This window comes from Orbicella franksi, chromosome 8, assembly GCF_964199315.1.
Source record: "Orbicella franksi chromosome 8, jaOrbFran1.1, whole genome shotgun sequence".
NCBI classification, from domain to species: Eukaryota; Metazoa; Cnidaria; class Anthozoa; order Scleractinia; family Merulinidae; genus Orbicella; species Orbicella franksi.
In genome coordinates this window covers 29,661,400-29,686,452 of record NC_138152.1, presented here as the reverse complement: position 1 = coordinate 29,686,452, position 25,053 = coordinate 29,661,400, and the positions used below count along the sequence as shown (strand labels likewise).

General features: G+C 38.5%; 1 protein-coding gene across 1 annotated transcript; it reads left to right on the top strand.

The window, feature by feature from the left end:
* Nucleotides 1-78: 78 nt before the first annotated feature.
* Nucleotides 79-24,967, top strand: LOC145496150 (vacuolar protein sorting-associated protein 11 homolog). The gene is made up of 38 exons (XM_081475794.1): nucleotides 79-186; nucleotides 258-332; nucleotides 1,138-1,189; nucleotides 2,080-2,201; nucleotides 2,769-2,822; nucleotides 3,240-3,308; nucleotides 3,736-3,833; nucleotides 3,931-3,977; nucleotides 4,817-4,911; nucleotides 5,751-5,840; nucleotides 6,302-6,353; nucleotides 7,164-7,248; nucleotides 7,384-7,448; nucleotides 7,886-7,965; nucleotides 8,650-8,729; nucleotides 9,800-9,871; nucleotides 10,303-10,381; nucleotides 10,766-10,810; nucleotides 11,307-11,408; nucleotides 11,668-11,709; nucleotides 12,126-12,193; nucleotides 12,538-12,616; nucleotides 12,953-13,071; nucleotides 13,822-13,889; nucleotides 15,489-15,601; nucleotides 16,121-16,204; nucleotides 16,694-16,744; nucleotides 17,291-17,379; nucleotides 18,052-18,126; nucleotides 18,982-19,073; nucleotides 19,918-20,003; nucleotides 20,668-20,715; nucleotides 21,217-21,290; nucleotides 21,855-21,950; nucleotides 22,027-22,086; nucleotides 22,888-22,954; nucleotides 24,376-24,441; nucleotides 24,603-24,967. The coding sequence occupies exons 1-38, from the start codon at nucleotides 172-174 to the stop codon at nucleotides 24,699-24,701; spliced, it is 2,853 nt and encodes a 950-aa protein (XP_081331920.1). The 5' UTR covers nucleotides 79-171; the 3' UTR covers nucleotides 24,702-24,967.
* The last annotated feature ends 86 nt before the right edge of the window (nucleotides 24,968-25,053 follow it).

Genomic DNA, 25,053 nt, shown 5'->3' with positions numbered 1-25,053 from the left:
CTGCGCGTGCTTTGCGTGACTTCACCGAAATTACGCAACTTGTCAATCAAATGTTCCAAATATGGTATTACCCACAGCTCCTTTCGGGGTGAGAAACAAAACAAAAATGGCGGATAGGAAACGATAGAAATATTGGGAAGTCAGACGTTTTAGTGACAATTCTGAAGCGCCATGGCGCTGTTGCAGGTTTGTTTTGCATACAACCGTGTCAGTGCACTTCAAACTGCAACGTAAAGCTAAACTATTTTCTATTGTAGTGGCGGAGGTTCAATTTTTTTGACAAGGAAGTCCTCAAGGACCCGGGGACAACTCAACCATTTTCGGGGCTCAAGGTATGTCGTTAATGATACTGCTTAAGATGTTAAGTTAGCTTATAGGGATATGCGGTCCAATATTTATTCTTGAGTTGGATTTTTTAAGCGTTGCTCCGATTTATTGCTTGTTTCATAGTTTATATTGCTCAGCTCTTAACTAGATGCCACCCTCCCCCACCCCTCTCCGACTTCGTGTTGTAACATGCAAATAAAACATCATGGGTTCTTGAGGGATTGATAGCAAGAACAATTAAGGGTCCCCCTAGCCTACTGTGTACCATAATTTTTAATGAAACTTATCGTACAAAAAATAACTGAAATTTCTGTTAAAAAGCAAATGGAACATACAGTCATGCTGTTGGAATTTTGGTTGGACATTTTGGAGTGATTTTGAGGTCTCATTACCAGGCCGTACCCTGGTTTGCAACATTTTTACCAGTTTCAAGCCTTTTGGCTTTCACTAGCTCACGCCTGAACCAAAACTGGCAGTTGGTTTGTTGTGGACCAACATCAGAAATTGTCTTTCTGGTTTAACCAATTATCAACCATGTTGCTTTCATTTTATTTCGACTGAATTTTCTAGACTTCTTGATTATTTGGGAGGGAGGGGGGTACAGTATAAAAATCACCTTAAATGTACAAACGTATAAGTATTTTATTTTATGTTGAGAAATTCATCAAGCTTTTGTTAATTTGCAGTACTTTGCAGGAAGGATTATTATTCTTTAAACCAAGAGTGATTTTTTAAAAGCTAATTCCTTTTGTTTTAAAGATGTTTTAGTTCTCATGAATCCCCTAACAAGATTATTTTTGTTCTTTGTAGGGTATTGATATTACAGCCTGTACCAGTGGAAGAGGTCAGTTAGTTATTGGAGGTAAGATAAAACATTGTTCTGCCTTTTTCAAACCTACAATCCCAGACAGTCGCAATTAGTTGGGGCACTTCAATTACTGGGCATGTTCTCTTTCCCACTCCTCCGCCCTCTTTTTCCTTCCATTATATAATTTACTGAAATTCTGTTTATGCAAACTTGCAAATCAGCATTTAAAAGAGAGGTGACAAATGGTCCTTGAAAAATGAAGGGTCTCACAAATTTGCATTGAATTTTATGGGTCTAACAGTCTTGGTTTTTTTAGCAGTTATGTGAGTCTCATAGTCTCGATTTTTTCACAAAGCTGTCTCACAGTCTCAATTTTTTGCAAGACTGAGAAAGTCTTAAAGTACTGATTTGTCTTATAAAAGACGTTCCAACATCTTGGAACCTGAATGTCTCAAGCTCACATTTAAAACACTTTCAATTGAAGTCTTGGTCTTGCAATTGAAGAAGTCAAAACGTCTCGGGCTCTCAAAGGAAAATGCTAGTGATACTTGCCCGGGTAACTACATGTAGTTATGTTATGTAAAATTAATGTATGTATGGGTGATCAAATAGTGACAAGCAAAATAAGGAAATGACCTCTCGCACATTAATTTTTGTCAAAATGCTAATAGTTTTCCAATTATTAGAATTTTGACAAAACGTGACTGAAATTATTTCCTAATTTCTCACATATGCCATTTGATAAACCTTTTGATATCATGAGTGACAAATTTGCTTACAATCATGGATTTTTGACTTGTTTATTGTCTCGAGAAATTTCATGCCAGACGTTGGCATGGCAATTTTGTAATTTCACTTGTGAAGAATATTATAAGTTGCTGAAATTTTGCACCAAAATTATGGAGTAATTTGTCACACATGATTTTATTGATAATATTTTACAGATTCAGCTGGATTTGTTCACTTCCTGGGCCGTGATTTGACTATCACATCCTTCCAGGCCTATGAAATGCGTGTGTCACATTTCTATCAACTGAAACAGCAGAATATCTTATTCACCGTTGGAGTAAGTAATTATAATATGTTCATTAATTTCTTAATTTCTAACATGTTGTCCCTTGTAATATTTCTCGCGAAGCCCAAGTGTGTGACCATTTTGTACTGTTTATCTTGCTGCATGAAGTGGTTAATATCTTTTAAGACCCTCTATATGAAACCCAAGTCAAGGGTTTCATTAACATTTTCAGCAGAAGGACAACTGGTTTTCACAGGCAGGCAAAACTAGTAGAACTGTTCAAACTTCTTTGTAAGGAAAACCTTCTGCTAGATGGTCAAACCAGCTGGGCAAAATTATCCTCACAGCCAGTCAATTTGCCCGGTGCCCGGCCCTTATTAAATGAAAGCCCCCTCTAGTGTGGGGTATTATTTAATTTTAACTGTAAAGTATGGGGAGTCTTTAAATTTCAAGTCTGTGGATGAAACCATAATGTGTGGTACATGACCATTCAAATGAAAGCTATTGAGCAGTACTTTCAGCAACACTTTTATAGGATACTGTTTTTACTCAACATGTCTACTACTGAATTTGGACGTGGTATGTTATCTTACTTCATGTTAACTTTATGACATCCAGGAAGATGAAGTGGATGGTATTGACCCTATCATTAGAGTATGGAATCTTGACAAGGTATTTTTCTGTAGTCACAGCATTATTTTTCATAGCTGCCATATACTCACTTGTAGATGAGTTGCAGTGTACATGTACCCTTCATATTCTACTCTTGCATGGATCATGGTAAATTTGTTTTCTTGAGCTACCTGAGACACTGAATCTCAGGGTTGTCGGCCTGCTGCTGGCATGGTCAGTGAGCCTGAGTGAACTTTATAATGTTTATACATGTACTTCTATTCAGTGATGAAACAATTCTTTTCCTTTGTGTAGCCTAACATATAACGTATGCGAGAGAGACACCTTAGGTTTGATGAAAAAATTCCATGTTGTCCTCTATGTAGTGTACAGATGTCTTCAGTGTGGAATTTTTTTGTGTTTAAAAAAATATAATGATATACATGTATTAAGCAATACATGTACATTTTACTTTAGATTGACAAATATGGAAATCCAGTTTGTTGCTGTATGCAACGATTGATCCCAGGAAACAAACCAGTTCCGGTATGTTAAGTTATACATGTAGCACATGTGTATATATGCTGTTACCTGTTATCAGCAACCTGCCAATCTTCTCATCAGTCTTGATAGAAGTGTCTGAAGTCTTTTTGCAGTGTATTTGTAGGATTTTAATATGCCTTTTGGCCAGCTTGTGTGATTGCAGTCTTGACATGGACAATAATTGTCCATTGGAACACACTGTAGGGACCTTCTTCAAAAAAACAGTGTACCTTATAAACAATAAACTACGGTATGCCACTCAGAAAGAAGACATTATTTAATAATGATCATATTTTATATAGTTCTCTACTGTTGGCATTTGTAACCACTGAGCAGTTTGGATGAAGAAAGAAATAATAGATAATTTTTGTCTTCGAGTTGTCAGAATTAAAGGACTTTCTGTCAATGGTTTTGTTGATGTGATTGACAGGTGTCATGCCTGGCACTGATGGAGAACCTGACACAGATGGCTGTTGGTTTTGCAGATGGAAGTGTTCTTGTGTATAAAGGAGATATCACAAGAGACAGGTAAGAAAGTGAGTGAGTGAGTGAATGAGTGTATTCTGTGACTTTGAAGCACTAGACAAGTGTATACAACTATACAGGTCTCATAATGTTTTTTCAGGCACACAAAGCAGAGGATCATACATCATGACAAACATCCAGTTACAGGTATAGCAAGGTTTCTTCTATATTTATAATGGTATTGTAATTTAGTAAAAATAGTGTTTTGCCCCAAGGAGTATCAGTACTGTAGTTCGTATAGTGTGATTGTCTGGGTGAGCGTGGTTCTGAAAAGAACTGTTGTTGATGACTGAAGTTTCGACAACTTGAGCGGAAGTCATCTTCAGAGTGAATAGTGTTTGTCAGTCTAAATAGGGCTTTAGCCGTGATGGTATTGGCTGGAGGACTTGTGTAAAGTTTGGCAAAAGTCATTGGTTGGTTCACACCATACAAACTAAATGGTAGTTATAAACTTGTATGATAAGTACATGTAATTAAAGGTTTCAACCTAATAATATAATAATATTAAAAGAACTCATGTTAAGTTACTCTTTCCCTGTTGTACTTTTGTTTCTGTGAATGAAATTCTCAGTAGAAACTTTTCCTGAAAATAAAAGCTTAATTTCCTGTTTACAAAATGCAAACTTCAGGTTGTTCTTGCATAATTTATTAATGTTAATTTTTTCTGCATATTTTAAAACTTTTTATTTGCACCTTTTTGCTATTAAATTTAAACTTTGGATTTAAAAAAGGATACTAGATAATTGCCAAGCATTTTATTTACTTATTTTGCTGCTAATTGTTATCACTGATTGATGTTACTTAGGTGTAAAGTTAGTTTCAAAAGAATTAATATCAATAGACTAGTAAACATCAAGGCAGTAGCTTTGAGAGGATATCTGACTGTCCTTGCTGTGGAATCACTATAAGTTACTGCTTAATGCCCCAGAGACTACTTGCCCCGACACAGACTTAACCTTTATAATGTTCTTCAATCTTGTCTACAGGACTTGCTTTTAAGCAAACCAGCGACAGTGTTGTTCTGTTTGTTGTGACAACTGAAACAGTTCTTGCATACAACACCTCTGCAAAAGATCGCCGAGTAAGTATCCGAATAGCATTCTTCATTTGTAGCCATGTACTAGCATCAGTAAGCATTTTCAAGCAAACTGGTCAGGAGCAACATCATGCAAAATATGGTATACAAGCTCGAACCTTCAAGATTCAAATAGTTTCTACAGTGTTGGAAACTAAATTTTGACAGTACTCGCCATTCAGGCCAGTGACTTTCAAAATGCACTTACGCTGTTTAATTTTTACTTGCCCAGAAGTTAAAGATGCCTCCCTCCCCTGCAAAAATTCTCCGTAATGATTCACGAACCATTCATTTTTTCGGTATCTTGAAATCACGGATGCCCAGCTTGCCATTTGAGCTTTCTTCTTCTGGTCCACTATGCGAGGCCTCCTTGGGATTTTACTGTTTTATTCTCCTTTTTGTCATCAACTTTTGACACTCCTTGGAAATATTTTCAAATCGCCATAGTGCTACCTGAAAAAACAGCTAAACAAACAGCTGGTACTGCCAAATTCACATACATCCCTAGAATGAAGACATTGAAGTTAACAGCTTGTCCGCATGATCTTTTCAGCTGTGAGGATGATTTTACCAGCCTGGTTTGACCATCCAAATGTTTTGCCCGCCTGAGTGTGAATCTCTCTCCCCAATTTTTTTTTAGGGGAGGGGGCAGATGTACACAGGCTAGTGAAAACCAGGTGCCCTCTTACTGAAAACGCTAATGAAGCCCCTGAACTAAGACATCTAGCAGACAGTTCTGCTGAAATTAAAGGAAATTCTCAATTTGTATTCTTGTGTATTTGTTGAAGTCTGAACAATGTTGTATACAATAATTATTACGGAATTGTTTTTCAATTGCTTTACAGGAAGTGTTAGATGCTCACGGCTGTGAAATGCGTTGCTCGGTTATGAGTGATGCTTCACAAGAAAATCAGTTTATAGTGGCTCGGAAAGAGGTCAGCCTTTGATGTGTTACAGTGTCAGATGGGGTGTTGGGATGGGATACTTCCTTCCAAAGAGATTACAGTAACTGATAATTAAGAAATAGTTGAAGGATTTTGTACAGAAAGGGCATGTCTTGCTATTTGGGCTGATTTTCATATTTTTGCTGGATCAAGCTAATTTTTGGCAGACTGACTTGTTTTGACATGAAAAACATTGTTCTTTCTGTAATTTTTTGTTGATTTTGTACAAAGCAGGTCATAGCTTTGATTAGTTTTGATTTCGTACAAAGAGGGCGTATATCTCTGTTTGGGCTGATTTTCATTTTTTTGGCAGGATTGAACTAATTTTTTGCAGAATGAAATGTTTTGACATGAAAAAATTGTTCCGTAATTATGTGGTTGTTTAACACTTTGTGTTTGAGAAATCACATAATGTGATAATGTATGCAACTTGATCTGTTTCTATATTGCAGGCTTTATACTTCTATCAGATTGATGGGAGAGGTCCGTGTTTAGCATTTGAAGGTATTGTACAGCAAGGCCTCCTCAAGGGAAGCAGCTAAGAAAACACAAAGCTGGCCCAGTTAGCTTTTCAGCTCTTTTAACCATAATGTCACAGCAAGTCTTTGTATTCTAGCAAAGTGATATTAGCTCTATATATCCAGAGAAATTGACCAACAGCAGGATCTTAGTAACATTACTGGCCTCTTCTCAGAATCTTTTATGATTTAGTTTTGAATGTACTAGTCTGTTTGTCTTAAGCACAAGATTATTATATTACGTAAATTAACCTTGATTACATTCATACTGTAATAAAGTATTATAAAATAAAATGTAATCAACTCTAGCTGAACAACCTAAAATGTAATACAAATTTGCATGTAGTTCTCTGAAGCATTTTATTTGCATGTGCACATTTAGCACCAAGGTACTAAGTTAAGCATTAATTTGCATTGCACAGAATTATTTTGATTTATATTAACTTTTCTTTCAACAAAACAATACTTAATAAAATGACATTTATTTGATATTCATACAATGTAATTAAGATCAATTAAGTTCATTTGTTATTTTGACCACACAAAGATATATACTAAGGCCCCATTTGACAGTTGGGGAGGAGAACATGATAATGTATGAACTGATTAGATATTATTTTAAATTGAGTGAAGAATGGGTATGTTTTGAATAAATCAAATTACATATTATAAGAACAATGGAAATATTTTTTCAAAACACATAGACAATAATAATTATTATTGATCATGAAATTTTTTCTTTTCAAAAATATTAGGTTTTGATCAGTTGCTGATAATATTAAATGTGCTTTCATAGGTGAAAAGCAAATGGTAACATGGTGGCGGGGTTATTTGGTTGTCGTTAGTCAGGACAACAAACAAATTCCGAGGCCATCAGTAGGGTAAGGAATTCAATACAAAGATTCTTTGGAAAATTCATGTTAACTTATTAATGTTCCTGAGTTACTGTATATGTGTCCATAAGGATATTTTACCTCATATTTTTACTTCAACATGTTCTGACATCTTGTTTGCAGGGGAACGTCTCAACAAAGGAATGTCAATGTGGTAACTGTTTATGATATTCAAAACAAGTTTATTGGTAAGGATTACTGTTAGTACATGTAGCAGTGATATCCTTGTGAAATAATAGTACATTTTATAGGATTTGGGTTGATAAATAGGTTTGTGGGGTTTTAGTTTCAAAACAGGTTACATAATTTTTTTTTTTTTTTTTTTTTCGCCGAAGAAAAATTTATGTGGTCTTTATATGGTCACTTGAGGTCAGAGCTGCTTGTGGGAGCTATTGCTTCCACACTCAGCCTTTTTATACAGAGTTTGAGGGACAAGTTAAACCAGGTTTCACAACAGTGGTCAGAGCTAAAGCTGGTGTATTTTTTAGGGGGGGGGGGGGGAGTCAGGTCGCAAGCCAAACAAATCACAGTAATAATATTATTGTAGATCATAATATTATCTTTACTCTGTTATTTTTTATTTCTCTATTTATTTATTTATTTTTTATTTTTTTTATTTTTTCAGCTTTTACCGGGACCTTCCAGGGTGTCATTGATGTCATATGTGAATGGGGCAGCTTATTTGTAATCACAATGGAAAATAAGGTGATTTGAATTGCTATAGTTTTTCTCAATGCTTTCGTTCCCCATCTTTCTTGTGATACTTCTTTCTCTCTAATATGATATGAAGTACTTTGCCTTGCCTAGTTATTAATGGATGCTACAGCAGTGAATTGTTGGCAAATGAAATGGTAACAAACAAGAAAGGTAGAGTGGAGGAAGAACTTAAGTTGTGGAGGCACTTGTGCACTCATCTCTGGATCAAGCAGTCCAGGTGCCCTGGCCCTGCCTCTTTATCCCTTCAGTTCATTTTCTTTAAATGTATAAATTCATATTCAATAATGCAGACCTCATTTGTCAAAGTCTAATGAGTCAAGCTATCCAGAGCCATCAACAAATTACTGAGTTGTAATTAACAGTCTTGTGGAGGCTCTGTGGTTTCAGAATTTGTGTGATTGTCTCCAGATCAAGCGGTCTGGGTTCGAGCCCTGGCTGGAGACGTTGTGTTGTGTTCTTGGTCAAGACACTTTACCCTTACAGTGCCTCTCGCCACCCAAGTGTACAAATGGGTAACGGCAAATCCCATCCATAGAGGAGTAGAAATATTCCTAGTTGCTTCATGATACAGAAACCAGGATAAGCCCCAGCCTGATCGGCCACTTGGCTTGTATTCAGACTTAACCATACCACTCACCAATTAGATCTTAATAAAGTATTTCTTGTTTTCAGATTTTTCAGTTGGAAGAGAAAGACACACAAACTAAATTAGAAATTCTTTTCAAGAAAAATCTTTATGCAATGGCTATCAGGTATTGTGGAAGTTATTTTTCAAGAAGTTTATAACATCTACTGTTAATTTCTTGTTGTATGCAAATAATTATGACAGTATAGTTCAGCTTGGTTTTTTTAAATGTAATGTAGAATTTCGGAATTAACAACATCAAGTTAGGGGTTCAGGGAAGAAATTATGAAAGATTGTAAAAACAAATATAATCTACATAACAAACTTGAAAGCGATGATTTTAGGAGTAATTCATTTAATTATTTAAGAAATAGAAAACATGACTGGGTTTCTATTGAGTTATAGAAACATGAGTGGAAGTTTGGGAGAACGAGAAATGCTGAGGGAACACGAGCCACAGGCGAATAGTGTTTCCACAGCTTTTTTGAGTTCTCCTAAACATTCACAAGTGTTTTTATAACTCGGTCGAAGCATGGAGAACTTGTTTTGTATTTCTTTTAGGAAATTCCATGGCAAAAAAAACCAGCAACTTGTTTACTTTGATCATCACAATTTAAATTATCTTTGCTCACGCCATCATTATGTCAACAGCATGTGCTAGTTCAGTGTTTCTATGGAGTTGTAGATAGACAATACTTACAATACTTCAACTCTTCTCCCTAAATAGTTGCAGCCTGCAAGATAATGCTTTCTCTGACTAGTTTATGATCTCAAACTTTAAGAGCATAAGTGATAAATTGCTGCAGATTGTCGCCCATTAACCTTTTGTCAACTAATCATTTGCCAGTCTAGGTAAAATACTGTGTACAAGTGTTTATTATGGATAACAATAAGAATGAATTCTCACTAGCAATTGCACCATTTTCAAACTTGTGAAGCATAAATGCAGGGCTGTGCTCTCTCATAGCACCCAGGTGCCACAGGTAACTAACTTTTGCCTTTAAACGACTGGAAAAATTCACTTTCTCATATAAGCTTAAGTGCTGGGCACCCAGGATTTCATGGTTAGGGACCTTTGGGCTCCTTCAGTTATAATTTTTCTTAGACCATAGCCTTGATACTAACTAACTGGTCAAGATATGTTTATAAAAATGTTGAAGTTTTTTAACATGTAGTCTCTTCCCTATCTTTTTCAAGTTTGGCAAAAAGTCAGCACTATTCTGATGGACTGATTGACATCTTTACACAATATGGAGATCACTTGTACAGGTAACAAATCTGCAAATGCTTGAATTGTTGAGTAGGTATTTGCTTGTCAGGCCATTACTGGGATTTTGGAGAAAAACGGTTTGCTAACAAATTAAAAAAATAATGGAATTGCGTTATTGTAGAAATTTTCATTTCTGGGCAGGTGTGATAAAGATTCTGGCTTCCCTTTTAATTTGGCAAAAATTGTAGAACCTGCCATGTCTAGCTACTTGCAGTTAAAAAAAAACAGAACTAAAAGTTGTTTATTCCTTGTAGTTGATATTACTTTGATTTCAACATTTTTGGCATTTTGTCTCTTTCTGTTGTAAGCTCATGGCCCTTCCCATTAAATTACAAATATCAGCCATAATGCTGTTCCTTTAGTAGAGCTCTACAGAGTTTTTGTGTCTTGGCTTTGAGAGTAATTAACATTTGTTGTTGTTTTTTTTCAGCAAGGGGGATCACGATGGAGCAATAAAGCAATACATAAAAACCATTGGTCACCTGGAACCTTCTTACGTCATTCGCAAGGTACTGTACGATGTGCTCTGTACATTGCTTTATTTACAAACGCCCGGCCCTGTCAGAAAGCTATTGCTAAAAGCTGTACTTCGATAACCCGGAATTGGTCGGTATAATGATGAAGCAAAAGAATTAATATCCAAAGAGAATTAACCAGATTATTATATGACTGAGAAAATGACTTCGTTGTGACTGGCTTAGAGCAGGCCAATTTATCATTAACACATCACATGAGTGTTTGCAATTTTCCTAGACATATAACAAATGAGTAATGTTATCGTATGAAAGCTCAAGCAGTTAAGGATGTACACTACTCACGATATTTGTAAAATGACTTTATGATGAAAGTGATTCCAAATAATTTATTTTGTTGTTGTTGTTGTCCTTTTCTAGTTCTTGGATGCTCAGAGAATTCACAATCTTACAGCATATCTTCAGGTTTGTACACAGTAATCAGTTTCAGCAGACCAGATTTACAACTCCATGGACTGACAAACTTTGGTGACTTCATCTTTTGGTGATGAAACATCAGTCACCAACAACAGTTCTTTTCAGAACTACCTTCACCCAGATGATCACACTATATGCTTAGGGCATATAGGTATGTTAAATACCTAGACCCTGTTAAAAATACCTGGTACGGTTTTGCAGCTTATCAGGCTCGTTCCATCTATGTGAACCATTCCTTAACCACACTCACCTAATAGGCTGCCGAAGCGTATTGAAAAGGCAGGTGTTTCATTAATGTTTTCAGCAAGAGGGCAACCGGTTTTCACAGGCGAGCAAAACTTTTGGAACTAGATTTAAATTTCTTCTAGAAGGTCAAACCAAAACATCCTGACAGCTGGTCAATTTGCCTGGTGCCGAGCTCGTAATGAAACCCTTGTAAAGGTGTACATTAGAGTGCTGTTTTTTTCTTTGTATCTTGTGTTAGGCTCTCCACAAACAGGGACTTGCCAATACAGACCACACTACTCTGCTTCTTAACTGTTACACCAAACTCAAGGATGTCTCCATGCTGGATGAGTTCATCATGGTACTACTTATGCTCTAAATCTCATTTCTCCTTACTGACTCCCATATAATTTCTTACAATGTTAGTTTTAAGAATTTACGTTTACATCAAAATAGTTTCCCTTCATTGATGGTTTTATTTATTCTCATTACCTGTCTACTGGACATTGTAAGGATTTTGCTGGGAGAAATTACATGTAAATCATGTTTGGGAAGTACAGTCAATGGCTGAAGTGAGCAGTGTGTTACTTTGTTTTTTCATTTTTTTTTTTTTTTTTCAGACCGACAGAGAATTAAATTTTGATGTTGAAACTGCAATCAAGGTAAGTCTGAAGTTCTGCTTACTTGGGAGAAATTTAATGGTGGTAATGTTATGTAGTTTTGTTACTACTGTGTAGGAATTTCTTATTTTTAATATTCAAAGTATTGAAAATGACTTTGCAGCTTAATTTGATATGGTTAACTTTGGCCACTTTGGAACATTTATGAGACGTCACGGATAGAATTTGACCATTTAGAAAACTGGATGAAAGTTTACTAACGTTGAGATGTTTCAAATATTGAGCTTATGCTCAGTGCTCCAGGCTCAAAAATTTCACCTGCCTACTTGCAGCCGTACCCACCCCCCGCGGAAAAACGTTTTTCTTCGGGAGTAGGGTTACGCAATTTTCGCCCACCCAGGGGTTATTGTGTTGTGTTTTCGGGCAAGACACTTTTACATGTATCTCTTTTATTCTAGGTCTGTCGTCAGGCTGGCTACTTCAAGCACGCAGTGTATTTAGCAGAGAAATATGATCAGCATGACCTGTAAGTGTTATCGACTGGGTCCAAAAATGTCTCTCCTTTTCAATTTCGCCGCAATATCATTGCGTGGTTCACTATAGTAATCGTGGTTTTAACAGACACCTAGCCCAGCTTTCTTTTGAAGCACCTAATCAAGTTAAAGTTAGATATAGGTTGCCTGTCCATAGCAGGGATTAAGTTGAAGAGGATAAGTCACCGACGCGTGCCTGATGTACTGCCGAGTGCTGAGGCACCACCAACAACTGTCGACGTGTCACCGAAGCATCTTACACGTTGTGAGAAAGCAGTGTCGGCCTTGGCCGACGAATTGTTCATTCTCACAAACAGTGCAATAAATTCTGTCCTAGATATCTGAAGATTCAACTTGAAGATCTCAAGGATTACCAGAGAGCTCTGTCCTACATTGGAAAACTAGAGTTTTATGAGGTACAGTTGAGATGTAAATAATAGCTTATGGATATCGTGGCAATTTATTTAGAAGTTAGGAACAAAGCAAGAACAAAGTGGTAAGTGGGCTGCGAATTCAAGAACAGAGAGGCCGGAGAAAAGGGCGGGAAAAATAACGTAAACCAAATTGCCTTTTGTTGGCTCTCCCTCCTGATTGGTCAAAAATACTGAGACTATACTGTGATTGGTTGAAGCATGTTGCGCGAGATCCAGCAACAAATTGCAGAATTTTGGCAATTTAAAAACCTGAGCAAGAATGTACATTATAATTTGAACTGAAATATAACTTAGCTCTCAATTTTTACTTTGTTTAAGGCTGAAGATAACATGAAAAAGTACGGCAAGAGTCTGGTGAACGCCGTCCCTGACGAGGCGACCAAACTGCTCAAAGTACTGTGCACGGACTACAGACCACAACGACCTCCTCATGAACGTGAGTTCACAATACAATCTGTAACTTCGCTTTTTCTTTGTTTTGTTACATGAAATCTTCCGATGACTCGCTTAGTTTGACATGAAGACGGTAAACTTAAAAGGCCCCACAGTAAATTTTGCTTAATTTTAAACGATCGATATTTCAGCTGTCTACTTCGTGCATGTTGCAAGCGTGATTAGGGGATTGAAAATTGGAAAAGACTTGATTGATTCGCTACAACAAGGGATGGTGCATTGGGGAGAACACTCGCCTCCCGCCGATGAGGCCCGGGTTCGATTCCGAGCTCGGTGTCCCATGTGGGTTGAGTTTGTTGTCGGTTCTCGCCTTGCTCCGAGGGTTTTTCTCCGGGTTCTCCAGTTTTCCTCCCTCCACAAAAACCAACATTTCCAAATTCCAATTCGACCAGGATAGAGAATCCGTATGAAAACCAGTTAAGGCTGATGTGGCTTCCTCTCTAAATATTGTAATTTATTATTTACTTGCCTAATTACAGCAACGCATAAGGAAGTAAGCTTGACTAAAAATAGCTAGGATACCATTATTGAACTAATCAAGTTATAGTAGTTGATCAAAAAGCTCTGATGCCACAAATTTCAAGAACTGTTCAAGACATTTATAGCTAATCGCAAGATTAGGTTTTGCGATCGTCTCAGAAAAGAGGGTTGTTTAAAATCCAGATTCTCCCAAGGTTAACTTAGTTATTATATGAAAATCAGTAAGGAGAATATTGATGCTGTTGCTCTGTGGGCGGCACAGTTTCTGGTTCTGTTTCACCAGTCGGTGTCGGGGTTTTTCTTACCATGACAACCGTTCTCGGTAAGCTACAGCAATCCACTGATATCCATACTTTCATTCACATTACGCTTCTTACGTCATAGGATGTGCGTCATACCTTACGTCACGATAGGTCTGGTGTAAACAGTACTTCGTGTAAGATCGACTTTACTGATCTGTCACATTACGCGTGCCTACTCGAGTTTCCTTTGCAAAATCGCTCGTGTAACCACGACTTCAAGTTCTGGGTCGTGTTCTGTTGGGATCAACCGCTTCTTGTTGGTTGGGGTTTTCGTGTTCTATTGGGGAAGAATCGTTTTCGGTAGGTTTGGTTGATCAACTTTTTCAATCAGCCTCAATCAGTCTCAAACTAAGAGGAAACGGTTGAAAAACCTTTTTGCGTGATTATGTCGCGTGATTGTAGCTCTCTATTCCCAGGAGTTTCCGCGTTTCAACCGAAAACGGTTGGAAAAGTGTTCTGTTGAGAAACGTCAACCATATCAACCCAAACTGGTTGCGATTGAAATTGTTGATCCCAATAGAACACGACCTTGGTGTTCGAGTGCCCGCCTAATCCCGCCGCGCAGACCTAGTTTGATTTACAGTCGTACTAGCGCTAACATGCAAAGATCTTTCAGTTAAACGTCAATCTCGGCCACAAGTATTGACTAGTTTAACACCGAGGCACTGTTTAACCGTTCATTCTCGTGACAATGTCGCATATCACGATCTGAAACACCATGTCATTCGTCTTACGTCACATCTGTAGTCCCCAGTTTCCCTCGTTCCTCTCATAACATCACACCTTAGTGTCACACTGGTCTACATTGTTCTTCACTTCTCCATTCATTCGTTCATCATTTGTTTCCTTGATGCATGAGTTTGGTTTTACATCCATTACTGCATAGTGACGGGATGTGTATTGACAGGTGTAGATAAAGCCAACTGCAAAATTTAAGTGCATGTAGTTGGATATTGAGGACGTGAGGTCTTTTATGTTTAAAAAAGTGAATTTAGATTTTGTTGTGTTTTGCGCTAAACACTTAACTCTCACTGTAGTGTTTAAAATGATGCTGGCGACTTGTTATGGCAACCTGACAGGAATTTGACTCTTGGCAAACGATGTGGATCAGTGTAAAGGAACAGGAGAACTGGGGCGAGTCAAGGAGGAGGCTTAGGGGAGAAGTGGGGCCTGGGACGAGTCTTCTTGCCGTTCTGGTCAACGTTATTATTACGAGAGCGGTTCTCATTTGAGTGTCGTAAAACCAACCCAAAGTAATGACTCTACCAATCACAAACGACAAAGACAATCCAACGAACCAATCAAAACTCGAAGTAAATACATGTAGCCGACGTAACGCGCGGGAAAACGTGTAGGAGCGAGCCACGATTGGTTTTGTATTTACTTCTGATTGGATGAAAACGTGGTGTGAATTTTTCAATCCAGCGTAGTAATGCAAATCCAATTACGTTTGAAAACCGCTCTGTGACCAGAAACATGTTGCTCCCGAAGTAGATATTGCTTCTGCGCCGGCGCCTGTTGTTCGTGAACATATCGAATATGTTTCATCACCATACCTCCCCTGTAAGTATCATAAATTATGATATAACATGCTAACATAATTTATGCGCTTGTTTCAGATCCAGCTTCGGATGTGGACAGGACGATTTACAAGGCTCGCGCGGAAGAGTTCATCCACATCTTTGTACATCAGAAGGCAAAGTTGATTGAGTTTCTTGAGCACATGGTGCAGGTAACGAATACTTTCAAAATGTTTTATTTCATGGTTCATCACTCGTGGCAGGTAGTTACTTAACACTTCGTTCTGCCTAAGAAAAACCAACCATAAACTCATGCTGAGCGAGTCACGTAAACAAACAATATCAAGGAAATCACCCCAAAAAATTCTTGGCTGATCTGACGCTGAAAAAAATTCTTGCTAAAAATATAGACCATATTCGTATTCTTGGTATCGGATTGGAACTAGCTTGAAACTGAAGCTAATGCAGGGAGTGTTTTCAAATGCAAATGATATTTATCGCTTTTTAATGATGTTTCCCCACATGAGCCTCTACTGCAAGCTAGTGCCAGTCCAATACCGAGAATACGAATATGACCTATTGCCCACCCCTCCCCTCCCGCCCAACCCCTCCCCTCCCCACCCCTCCCCTCCCCTCCCCTCAAAAATATAGGATTTTCTCTCCTCATTCTTTCTCGTTGGTTAGGCATCAGACAAACGATTCACTCTCTCTGTGTTTCTTTCTGGTCACAGGTGCAGCCACATTCGTCCAACCTTGTGTATAACACACTTCTTGAGCTCTATCTTAATGATGCTGCTCGCCAGAAGAATGTAGAGGTACTGTGACGTATTGTCACGCAATAACATCATGTCACGTAACCACTAATGTCTTTTCCTTCGTCCGTATCACTGAGTGAAAAGATAGACTTCGCTTCTCTAAATTTTACGAGAAATCTCTACTTTCAGTGAGTCTTGCCCTGTAATGTAACATCGGTAGCAAATTGTAATTCCCAATGTTAGACTCCTTGAAATGTTATCCAAAAACACATCTGACAGAAAGAAGCTTGTAGAAAAATAAAAAAACAATATATGTGAAAGAAAAATCAGGACAAAATGTATACGAGCGTGGAAAATCTTGTGATGTTACAGAAACAGGGTTTCGTACCTTAAAAGAACCTCGTTTGGCGTACGAATTATCCACGAATAGGTTACAGTATTTTGTAAGTGAAACGAAATAAATCCTTATTGAAACAAAGCTTACTTGAAAATGACAAAATCATCTCTATTTTGTAAGTTTTCGTCTGCGTTGACTTCTTTCTGTTACAGGCACAAGTGGAGCATGAACGTAAAGCCCTTGATTTGCTGAGAAATGTGGAGGTAACAATTTAAATTCCCATTGAACGACAAACTTTAAAATACTAGGTGTTTTGAACCTGTGCCTTCCGTGATACAGCTCGTGTGAGGTTACAGCAAAGGCCACATGGTGACTCTGCGTTATTCACTCGGAATTTGAAGTGTTTGTGTAGCCATTCGGGACTAGGTGCGAGGAAGTATAATCATGTGACCAAAGGAGGAAATTTGTACGTGACTGTATGCTGCTTATGTTCCTGTCCTAAGTGCCCTGTAGAAATACTATAGAGTCATAATAGCGGAGCTACATCTTTGATGTTGGACATCCATGTTACGGCCAATTGACACCTGTCAAAACAAGGTATCCGCTTACCAGTATCACATGACGATATCTCGGACTCAGGTTAAGAGCTCATCGAGGTGACGCGTTTTTTCGAAGTTGACCGCTACCCAGGTACTGGGTTTCGATTGAATCGCAGACTCAAGCCAGGTTTACTTATTGTAATCAAGAGCTCTGCTTTTAGGCTTGGCTAAATCTATATATTAATAATTGCTATGCTGATCTGTTTTCAGGCTCGTTATGACATTGACCACGCCCTAGTGCTAGCGCAAATGCATCATTTCAAGGCAGGCATCCTGTATCTGTATGAAAAGGCTAAACTGTGAGTACACGGTGTGATGTGACAAAATAGTTTCTAAAGAAACCCGCAAGGGAAACACCTAGTTGATTATCAAATTGAAATAGTTGAGAAACGTTAATTTACTGTTGCATCAAGTTTAGAAAGCTTCATGCTCCTTCATGTCCTTCAACTTGCTGATCAAGTAGTTGTACACTATGTATGTTATGTTCAGTATCCCGTTCCTTCAGTAGAGTTAACTGATCCCGCGGGTTATCCCGGGTATTATTTCAGGGACGTTGCTGTACAACGACGTTGCCTGATAGCCGTGACGTTCTCACGTGGAGTGTTTAGCATGTTTTTTTTTTCTTTTAACAATGGAAGTTTTTCTTTCCCTTCATTCGTTGTATTTCTTTGGAATCTCTATTTAATATGTGCAACTTCCAGGCAAGTTTGTAGCTGAAAATGCTTGACCATACGTGGCGGACGCTCTTAAAATGGAAGGACTTAGCGATATAGAAGCTCCCAAAACAAGAAGCCTAGCGTGACTGAATATCCTTCACTTGCGTGACCTCACGTAACAACAGTTCGTAACCGAGCTATTAAAATTGTCGTGACCTAACGTAACAAAATACTTTATAATAGCATTACATAATGTGGTGAGGAAATGCATTCTTAAAGGTCTCATAGATTCGTTTTTCTTCGTAATTTTAACAGTTACCAACAGATACTTCACTATCACATGGAACAGAATGAGTACAGTCACGTGATTGACACATGCAAGAAATATGGGTGAGGAAGCATTGCACAGCATTACCATATATCAGCAGATAATTTGCAGAGAATTTTCGTATGAATTTCGATAGTCAACGTGGCCTTAAGAGCGCCTCCCAAGTCTTGACAATACCATTGTACAATCCTGGCCAAAAGTCTTAGGACACTTAACGCTTTTGCCGACATATGGTCTTTCTGTTCACCTCCCCCTCCCCACCCCCAGGGGGTGGGGGTACTCGGAAAATTGAATAATGACTTCCCACTTCAAACTAATGCGTCACCAGTTGGCATTTTGTCAAGTGTCCCAAAGACTTTTGGTCAGGATTGTAGCTAAAATTTTAGGGCGTTTGGCGAATTATGACGGTGATATGCCAAATCTATATAACAGGTGATCATTACTTGTTGAGAGATGATTGGAAATTAATACTATTACTTTAGTTTTATGACATAAGTTATATAGGAAGATACTAGAGCGGTTTTCAATTGACTCGAAAGTAATCAGGCAATTACTTTGGTTTTGGTTTTGGTTTTGGTTTTACTACGGTTCAAGATTGGCCGAGTAGTCTAACTGGTAAGTTATTGGTTTGGTTTTGGTTTTACAACACTCGATTGAAAACCGCTCTATCAAGCCATCAAGGTAAAATTACTATAAATCACCAACATCCACAGCGAAGACAAAGAAATGCAGCAACCAGGGGATTATCGTCTTGATCTACCACCATTCTCTCTTCATTTTATCGTGCGTAAATAGGTAGAAATCGAAATCAGTACGAAGAAGTGTATTTAAAGGGTTGTGACTAAATGCTGTCTTAAGTTAGCAGGTGTTACGTTTTAGCAAGCCGTCTTCTGAAATCGTTTTAATGTTCCTTGCAGCACTTTAGATGCAAGCTTATGGGTGCAAGCTCTGTCGTACTTTGCCCGGCGGGAGACAGATTGCAAGTCTCAGATTATGGAAGTGCTCTCTCATATCCTTTGCTAATTAACAAGCAGGCGATAGTAATTCAGTCAAGCGATTCAAATTGATTATGGCTCCGTCCACACTACGCCGCAGGAATTTGAAAACGGAGGTTTCACTCTAAAAGAAAAACGCATTAAATGTTTTCAGTCCACACCACGCCGGAGGAGTTTAAAAACGCAACAGTCAGCGGTCATTTTGGATTTGTGTTTGAGCAAAACTCGGGCAGGGAAATCACGTGATTATCGTGACGTCATCGTTTTCGAAAAGCTCCGTTTTCAAAATGTTTTCAGTCCACACGAAAACGAAAAGCCGACGTTTTCAAATTCCTCCGGTTTGAAGAGCGTTTTCGAAAAACTCTGTTTTCGTGACGGATTAGTGTGGACGGTAGGCCTTGCCGTAGAAACAAAGCCGCGTTTTCAAATTTCTCCGGCGTAGTGAGGACGCTGCCTAATGTTGGGTCTAATTCAACACCCACAGCAGGACATCTCCCTTAAGGTATCATCTTCCGGTAGGCCAGGGACGTCTTCGTCAATGGGGGCATCTAGTAAAGAGACAGTTCTCTTAGAGGACATTCTGATACACATTAGGGTGTTCCCTTAGGGATATTTGTGTACAAATCCACAAAGAACTTCAAAGATCGCAACAAAGTTGAAAAATTAACATTATAGAAGTTTGGAGATTAGCAACGATGTAGTATTTGGTGAAAAGTAACGTGGCAGAATAAGGCTAAAGATTCTTTGTGTATCAATGGCATGACAACTTGCTTGAGTAAAAACGTCTTCCTCCTAAAAAAAATGCGATGTGCACCACTGTTGGTAGATAAGTTGGATAATTCCTTAATCACAAGTCAAATATCGATCGTGGAAACCTGATGTCTCCGCTGCTCGTGCTCCAAAATCTGGCTCACAACTCCACAGCAACATTAGCTGTAGTCAAGGTAAACGTGCTCTTGGTTATAATTTTTCAATTTTTCAAAAAAAAAAAACAGTAATCACAATGTTTCTTAAGATGAAGTGTGTGTCGAGCAAATGTCCCACTTGCGGAGGTTATCCTAATTTCCTATCCTGCTTTGATGTTATATGCTAGTCCTACCTAGAGTTACTTCGCAAGGGTAAAGTAGGTAAGGTGAAGTCTGCATGTGAGCCAAGTGGCCCATCAGGCCGGAGCTTATCCCGGTTTCTGTAGTATGAAGCGACTAGGAGTATTTCTACTCCCCCCTGGATGGGATGCTAGTCCATTGCAGGGTTACCCTTAAAATTAAATTCGCCGGTACCCATTTATACACCTGGGTGGAAAGAGACACTGTGAGAGCAAAGTGTCTTGCCCAAGAACACAACACAATGTCCCCGGCCAGGGCTCGAACACGGACCGCTCGATCCGTAGTCGTACGCATTCCACGCCGCGCCCTCACTAGTTACCTCGCTGGTAACCATTTATACACCTTGGTGAAGGGAGGTACTGTGAGAGTGAAGTGTCTTGCCCTAGAACACAACGCAATGAACCCGGCCATCTGGAACCAGGCACACAAACCATTAGGTCAGTCGGAGCTATGTTGTTTGTCTTAGCAGTTAACGTGCTTGCAATGGTTGTTTATTTTCCAGGATTACATTATTCATCGTTTACAAATGGAAGACGAACTCATTGCAAACGTAAGTAAAAGGTAGCCTTTAGGATTCATTAGGGCTTTGGTCATGATAGTGATTCTCAGAAGCATTCGTAAGTCACAGGACACCCAGGAATAACAGTACCTCACAAATGATAGGACATATGAAGATGGCGGTGACAATGCAAATGGGTCACCTTGTGGACAAACTTAAAAAGGGAGGCAGAAATCACAGCTAGATAATATGAAAACATTAGTAGTTTGATTTTGTAGTGCAGTACTGGACAAATGGCAGGTGTCGATTAGGAAGTGAAAGATGGAACAGGATTGCAAAATGGGCAACTTAGAACGTGAAGTGCGGTGTCCACCTTAGACTCACCTTAGGCTCGTTCCTTATGCAAAAATCTTGTTGTAGAGAAGATCAAATGGAGGGAAGATTGCCCATAGTTATTACAGCTAGAGGAGTAACTACCCCATGATAACGAAGAACTCATGTTAGACATTGTTCTGTTCAGAGTTGTTCAATTTTGTATCTGCTGTTTTTCAGGATGAACGTTATATTCGTCAATATCGAGAAGAAACCGACAAAATGAGGAACCAGATTAAAGAGCTGAAGACAAGGTGTGAATGGCTAGTATTGCATGGACATTCGTACAAGCATTGACTTAACAGTGATCTATAGATCGTCTTGTCTAGTTAACTCACATTTCGTGTTTTGTTTTCTACTGAAAAAGCAGCTGAACAATACTGATATAATACCAAAAAGTCAGAAGGCTGTAACATCTACTGTTGGTCTATGTTTGGCGGTCTGTCAGTTGAACCCTAACCAGTTTCTCTGCTGTCTGTCTGTCTGCCTGTATGTCTGTCCGTCTGTCTGTCTGCCTGTCTGTCTGTCCTCTGCCTGTCTGTATGTCTGCCTGTATGTCTGTCTGCCCGTCTGTCTGTGTGTCTGCCTGTCTGTCCGTTTGTCTGTCTGTCTGCCCGTCTGTCTGCCCTTCCACCCATTTGTCTGTACTTGTTTGTTTGACTTTCGACCTGTCGTTTCTTTGTCTCCCTTTTCGTAGTCTAATGGTCGTTGTTTTTCAAAAGAATCCATTTGTTTTGATCTCATCACATAGCCCCTTGTCTTATCATGCGTTTTGTAAACTATTGTCACGCAAGTCACGCAATTTTTTCTTTTACTAGTGCGAAGATATTTCAAGGTGCAAAGTGCAGTGTGTGCTCCCGACCTTTGGACCTGCCAGCCGTTCATTTCCTGTGTCAACATTCATTTCATCAAATGTAAGTAGAACACGTAGCATGTTCGTGGGTTTCACGTGATCATGATTGTCTTAAACCTTTGTACATTTTTTCGCAGCTGTTTTGAGGGATATGCTGAGACAGACAACGAATGTCCGATATGTGCTCCTGAAAACAGGTGTGTGCGACTCTCTTTTAGATATGTTTTGTGACACCACGCTTGACCATTAAAATTGATTTTGTTCCTTCCTCTTTTGAGTCCTCTCCCTAATTTTCAAGGATGAAAACAAAAATGAGTTCTCTCCCTCAATTAAAGGAATTACGTCACGGTTTGCGCATCTTGAAAAGTTCAGCCTAAATTTTTCAAGTTCGTCGTTTGTAATCCTTGTCAATCTTCTCCATCCTTGACCATCCTTGATCCTTTATGGTTTATTATTATCTCTTTGGAGTTTTTCTATCTTAGCAAAGTATTATTTTCAGATCTCCTTCAATTTAAAGGTAATTTTGTACGTGGCCAAAATAACACAAAATTCCGTGACCGAGCTCCTTTTTTCCTCCCTCCCAACCCTTGACCCTGTGACTTGGATATATTTGCTAAACTTCTATTAAATGAGAGACACGTTGACGAAATGGTTTTTGAGTTTGACTCCGGATTGAGTGGTCTGAGTTCTAGGGCAAGACACAACAGTTTACTCTCACAGTACCTCTTTCCACCCAGGTGTATAAATGGGTACAAGCGAATTACATGCTGGGTGGTTACCCGCAACTGACAAGATTCCAATCCGGGGGGTGGGAAGAGTAAAAATACTCCTAGTCGCTTCATACTAAAGAAACCGAAGATAAGCGTCAGTTTCGTTGGCCACTTGGCTTAAACACAGATTTACCTTCACCTTTCTCCATATTAACGCTCCCTCCCCCATCCCACTCCATACTAATACAGTACAGTGTACAATAAACAGATTTTTATTTCCAATAACAGGAAAGTTCTTGACATCATAAGACAACAAGAGCAGGCGAAAGATCTTCATGAGCAATTTCATCACCAGGTCAGGAAAAAAATTTCTGCGGTAGTAGACTGGTATTTGTTTAGCAGGCCCTCATTGTGTTATATTACAAATACGCTAATCTGATTGGTTCTCTTATCATGACTACACCTCTTATTTTGATATAGGAATATTGTTTTCCCGGCCGTGGCTGAATATCCTTATTTTTCTGCCGATTTAGGCTGAAAATATTCTTATGAATATTCTTAGATTATGGCGTATGACGTTTCCGTTTTATAAATAAATAAAATAAATATACATTTATATAGCGCCATTTTCCACTAATTGTCCATGGCGCTTTACAATACTTTAAAATTAAAATCCTAATTCTTTAAAAACCTAAAATCCTAAATCCTAAAAGTTAAAATCCTAAGAATTAAATACGCTATATAATACAATTAGGCTACAAATAAAAAGTAAAAACTACAAATCAAATGCACGCTTAAAAAGATAAGTCTTAAGATTAGCCTTAAAAACTGCCTCTGATGAGTTATTATTAGGGAGTTTAAGAAAACCACGACGGCAACGGCTACGGGAACGTCGCTAAACAAAAGATTTAATTAGGAGAACAATGGCTGTACACGTGCGTTATAATTCTTGGTACATTTCTTTGTCGTCCTCTGCAAAACAACAACGTGAAATGACCAAATTCTGCGTTGTCTGAAGAACGTGAACCACGAGGGCTAATTTTTTTTAAATTTCTATTTCAAATTTATCGCTGTGTCCCAGATTCAGTTTCGTGATAGTTTTGACAGTGAGAAACAAAGTAAATGACTTTAGAGTATCGCGAAATTCGTAGGTAAAATATAAATTTATTTTTTTAATCGACGTTTTCCTCGGCGTCGCCGTCGTAGCTTCTTAAACTCCCTATTGACTTTGATGGCGTTGAAGCAATTATGGAGCCAGATGGTAGCTAACAAAGCCTGATGTGACACACAACTTTGTCGCAACAATTTTATTAGCATCGAACAAACAGCTAGTGCTGTTTTTGTTGTTTTTGGCTAGTTTTGCCGTGTAGAGAAAGAAAGAATTTTATACGGTTTAGTTAAAAACATATAATTGAATTGTACTTACAAATTTTTACATTCACAAAATTATATTCTCTTCAAAATCTAAGCCTCGAGTTTATTCTCAAACTATTCGTAAAACTCCGCAAATTTCAGGCTCGATTATTTTCTCGGAGAAATAGTCAAGATGCGCCACTACGTTGACTGTTCGCTTGTACAAAACGTGAGCGAGTATTTCAACTGTTTGGTTACAATAAGTTTTCTTTGCTGATCAAATTCTCAATTCCCATGACTAACACGTGCAACTTTGAACTTATAGTCTCGGGAGAAATTGAATTCTGATTTTTGTAATGCACTCTCCGGCTTTAAATGGTTATTTTGTAGCATATGCTAATGTTTTTCTTGATTTTATTTCAGCTGGAAAGAGCCGCTGACGGCTTCTCTGTTGTGGCCGAGTATTACGGACGTGGTGTTTTTAATAAGGTTTGTTTTTCATTGCTGATAAATCTTGAACCAACTTTGTAACGCCACCCCCTCGCTCGGTTTTTCGCACGCCATTGACCTCTCCCCTCCTTCTTCCGGAAATAATCGACCTCTCCAAATTAAAGTTAACCGACACTGTTTTTTTCGCTTTGTTTTTACAGGTAACGCTTGTGACTGACCCGTCCCCTCCTCGTGGCCGTTCGTCTCAGGAGGCTGTTTCAGATCAGCGCGAAAGACTTTTAGATAGCGCGCACAGCTAGCTGGGAAGAGTATCATGCGCCTACTGTCCACTCGGTGTGTGGTGGCGTCGATGATCCAAGAGAAGTTGATAGCAACAAAGAAAAGAACTTTATTTTCTCTTGTGTCATAACACTGAACCTTTTAAGCGCATATACTAATTATCATTTTGATAGAAAGACAGAAATAAAAAAAACTGAAATACTAAATGTAAACGTAATCGCTTCCAAACTGTTACAAATGGAAAGCAATGATGATCAGTGATTGAAGGAACAAGTACTGTTTTTTTTTTTCAAAAAATAGTTGTTGAGTATGTGGCATTTATACAGCTGGACAAATGTGACTGAGATGGCCAAGTGATCAGTCACTGGTTTC

What these genes read in the sequence shown, in the direction of transcription:
- LOC145496150 (XM_081475794.1), top strand. An exon ending in AAATATGATCAGCATGACCT is followed by an intron (nt 12,194 to 12,537) that starts GTAAGTGTTATC and finishes ATTCTGTCCTAG; the next exon opens with ATATCTGAAGATTCAACTTG. An exon ending in GACGTGGTGTTTTTAATAAG is followed by an intron (nt 24,442 to 24,602) that starts GTTTGTTTTTCA and finishes TTGTTTTTACAG; the next exon opens with GTAACGCTTGTGACTGACCC.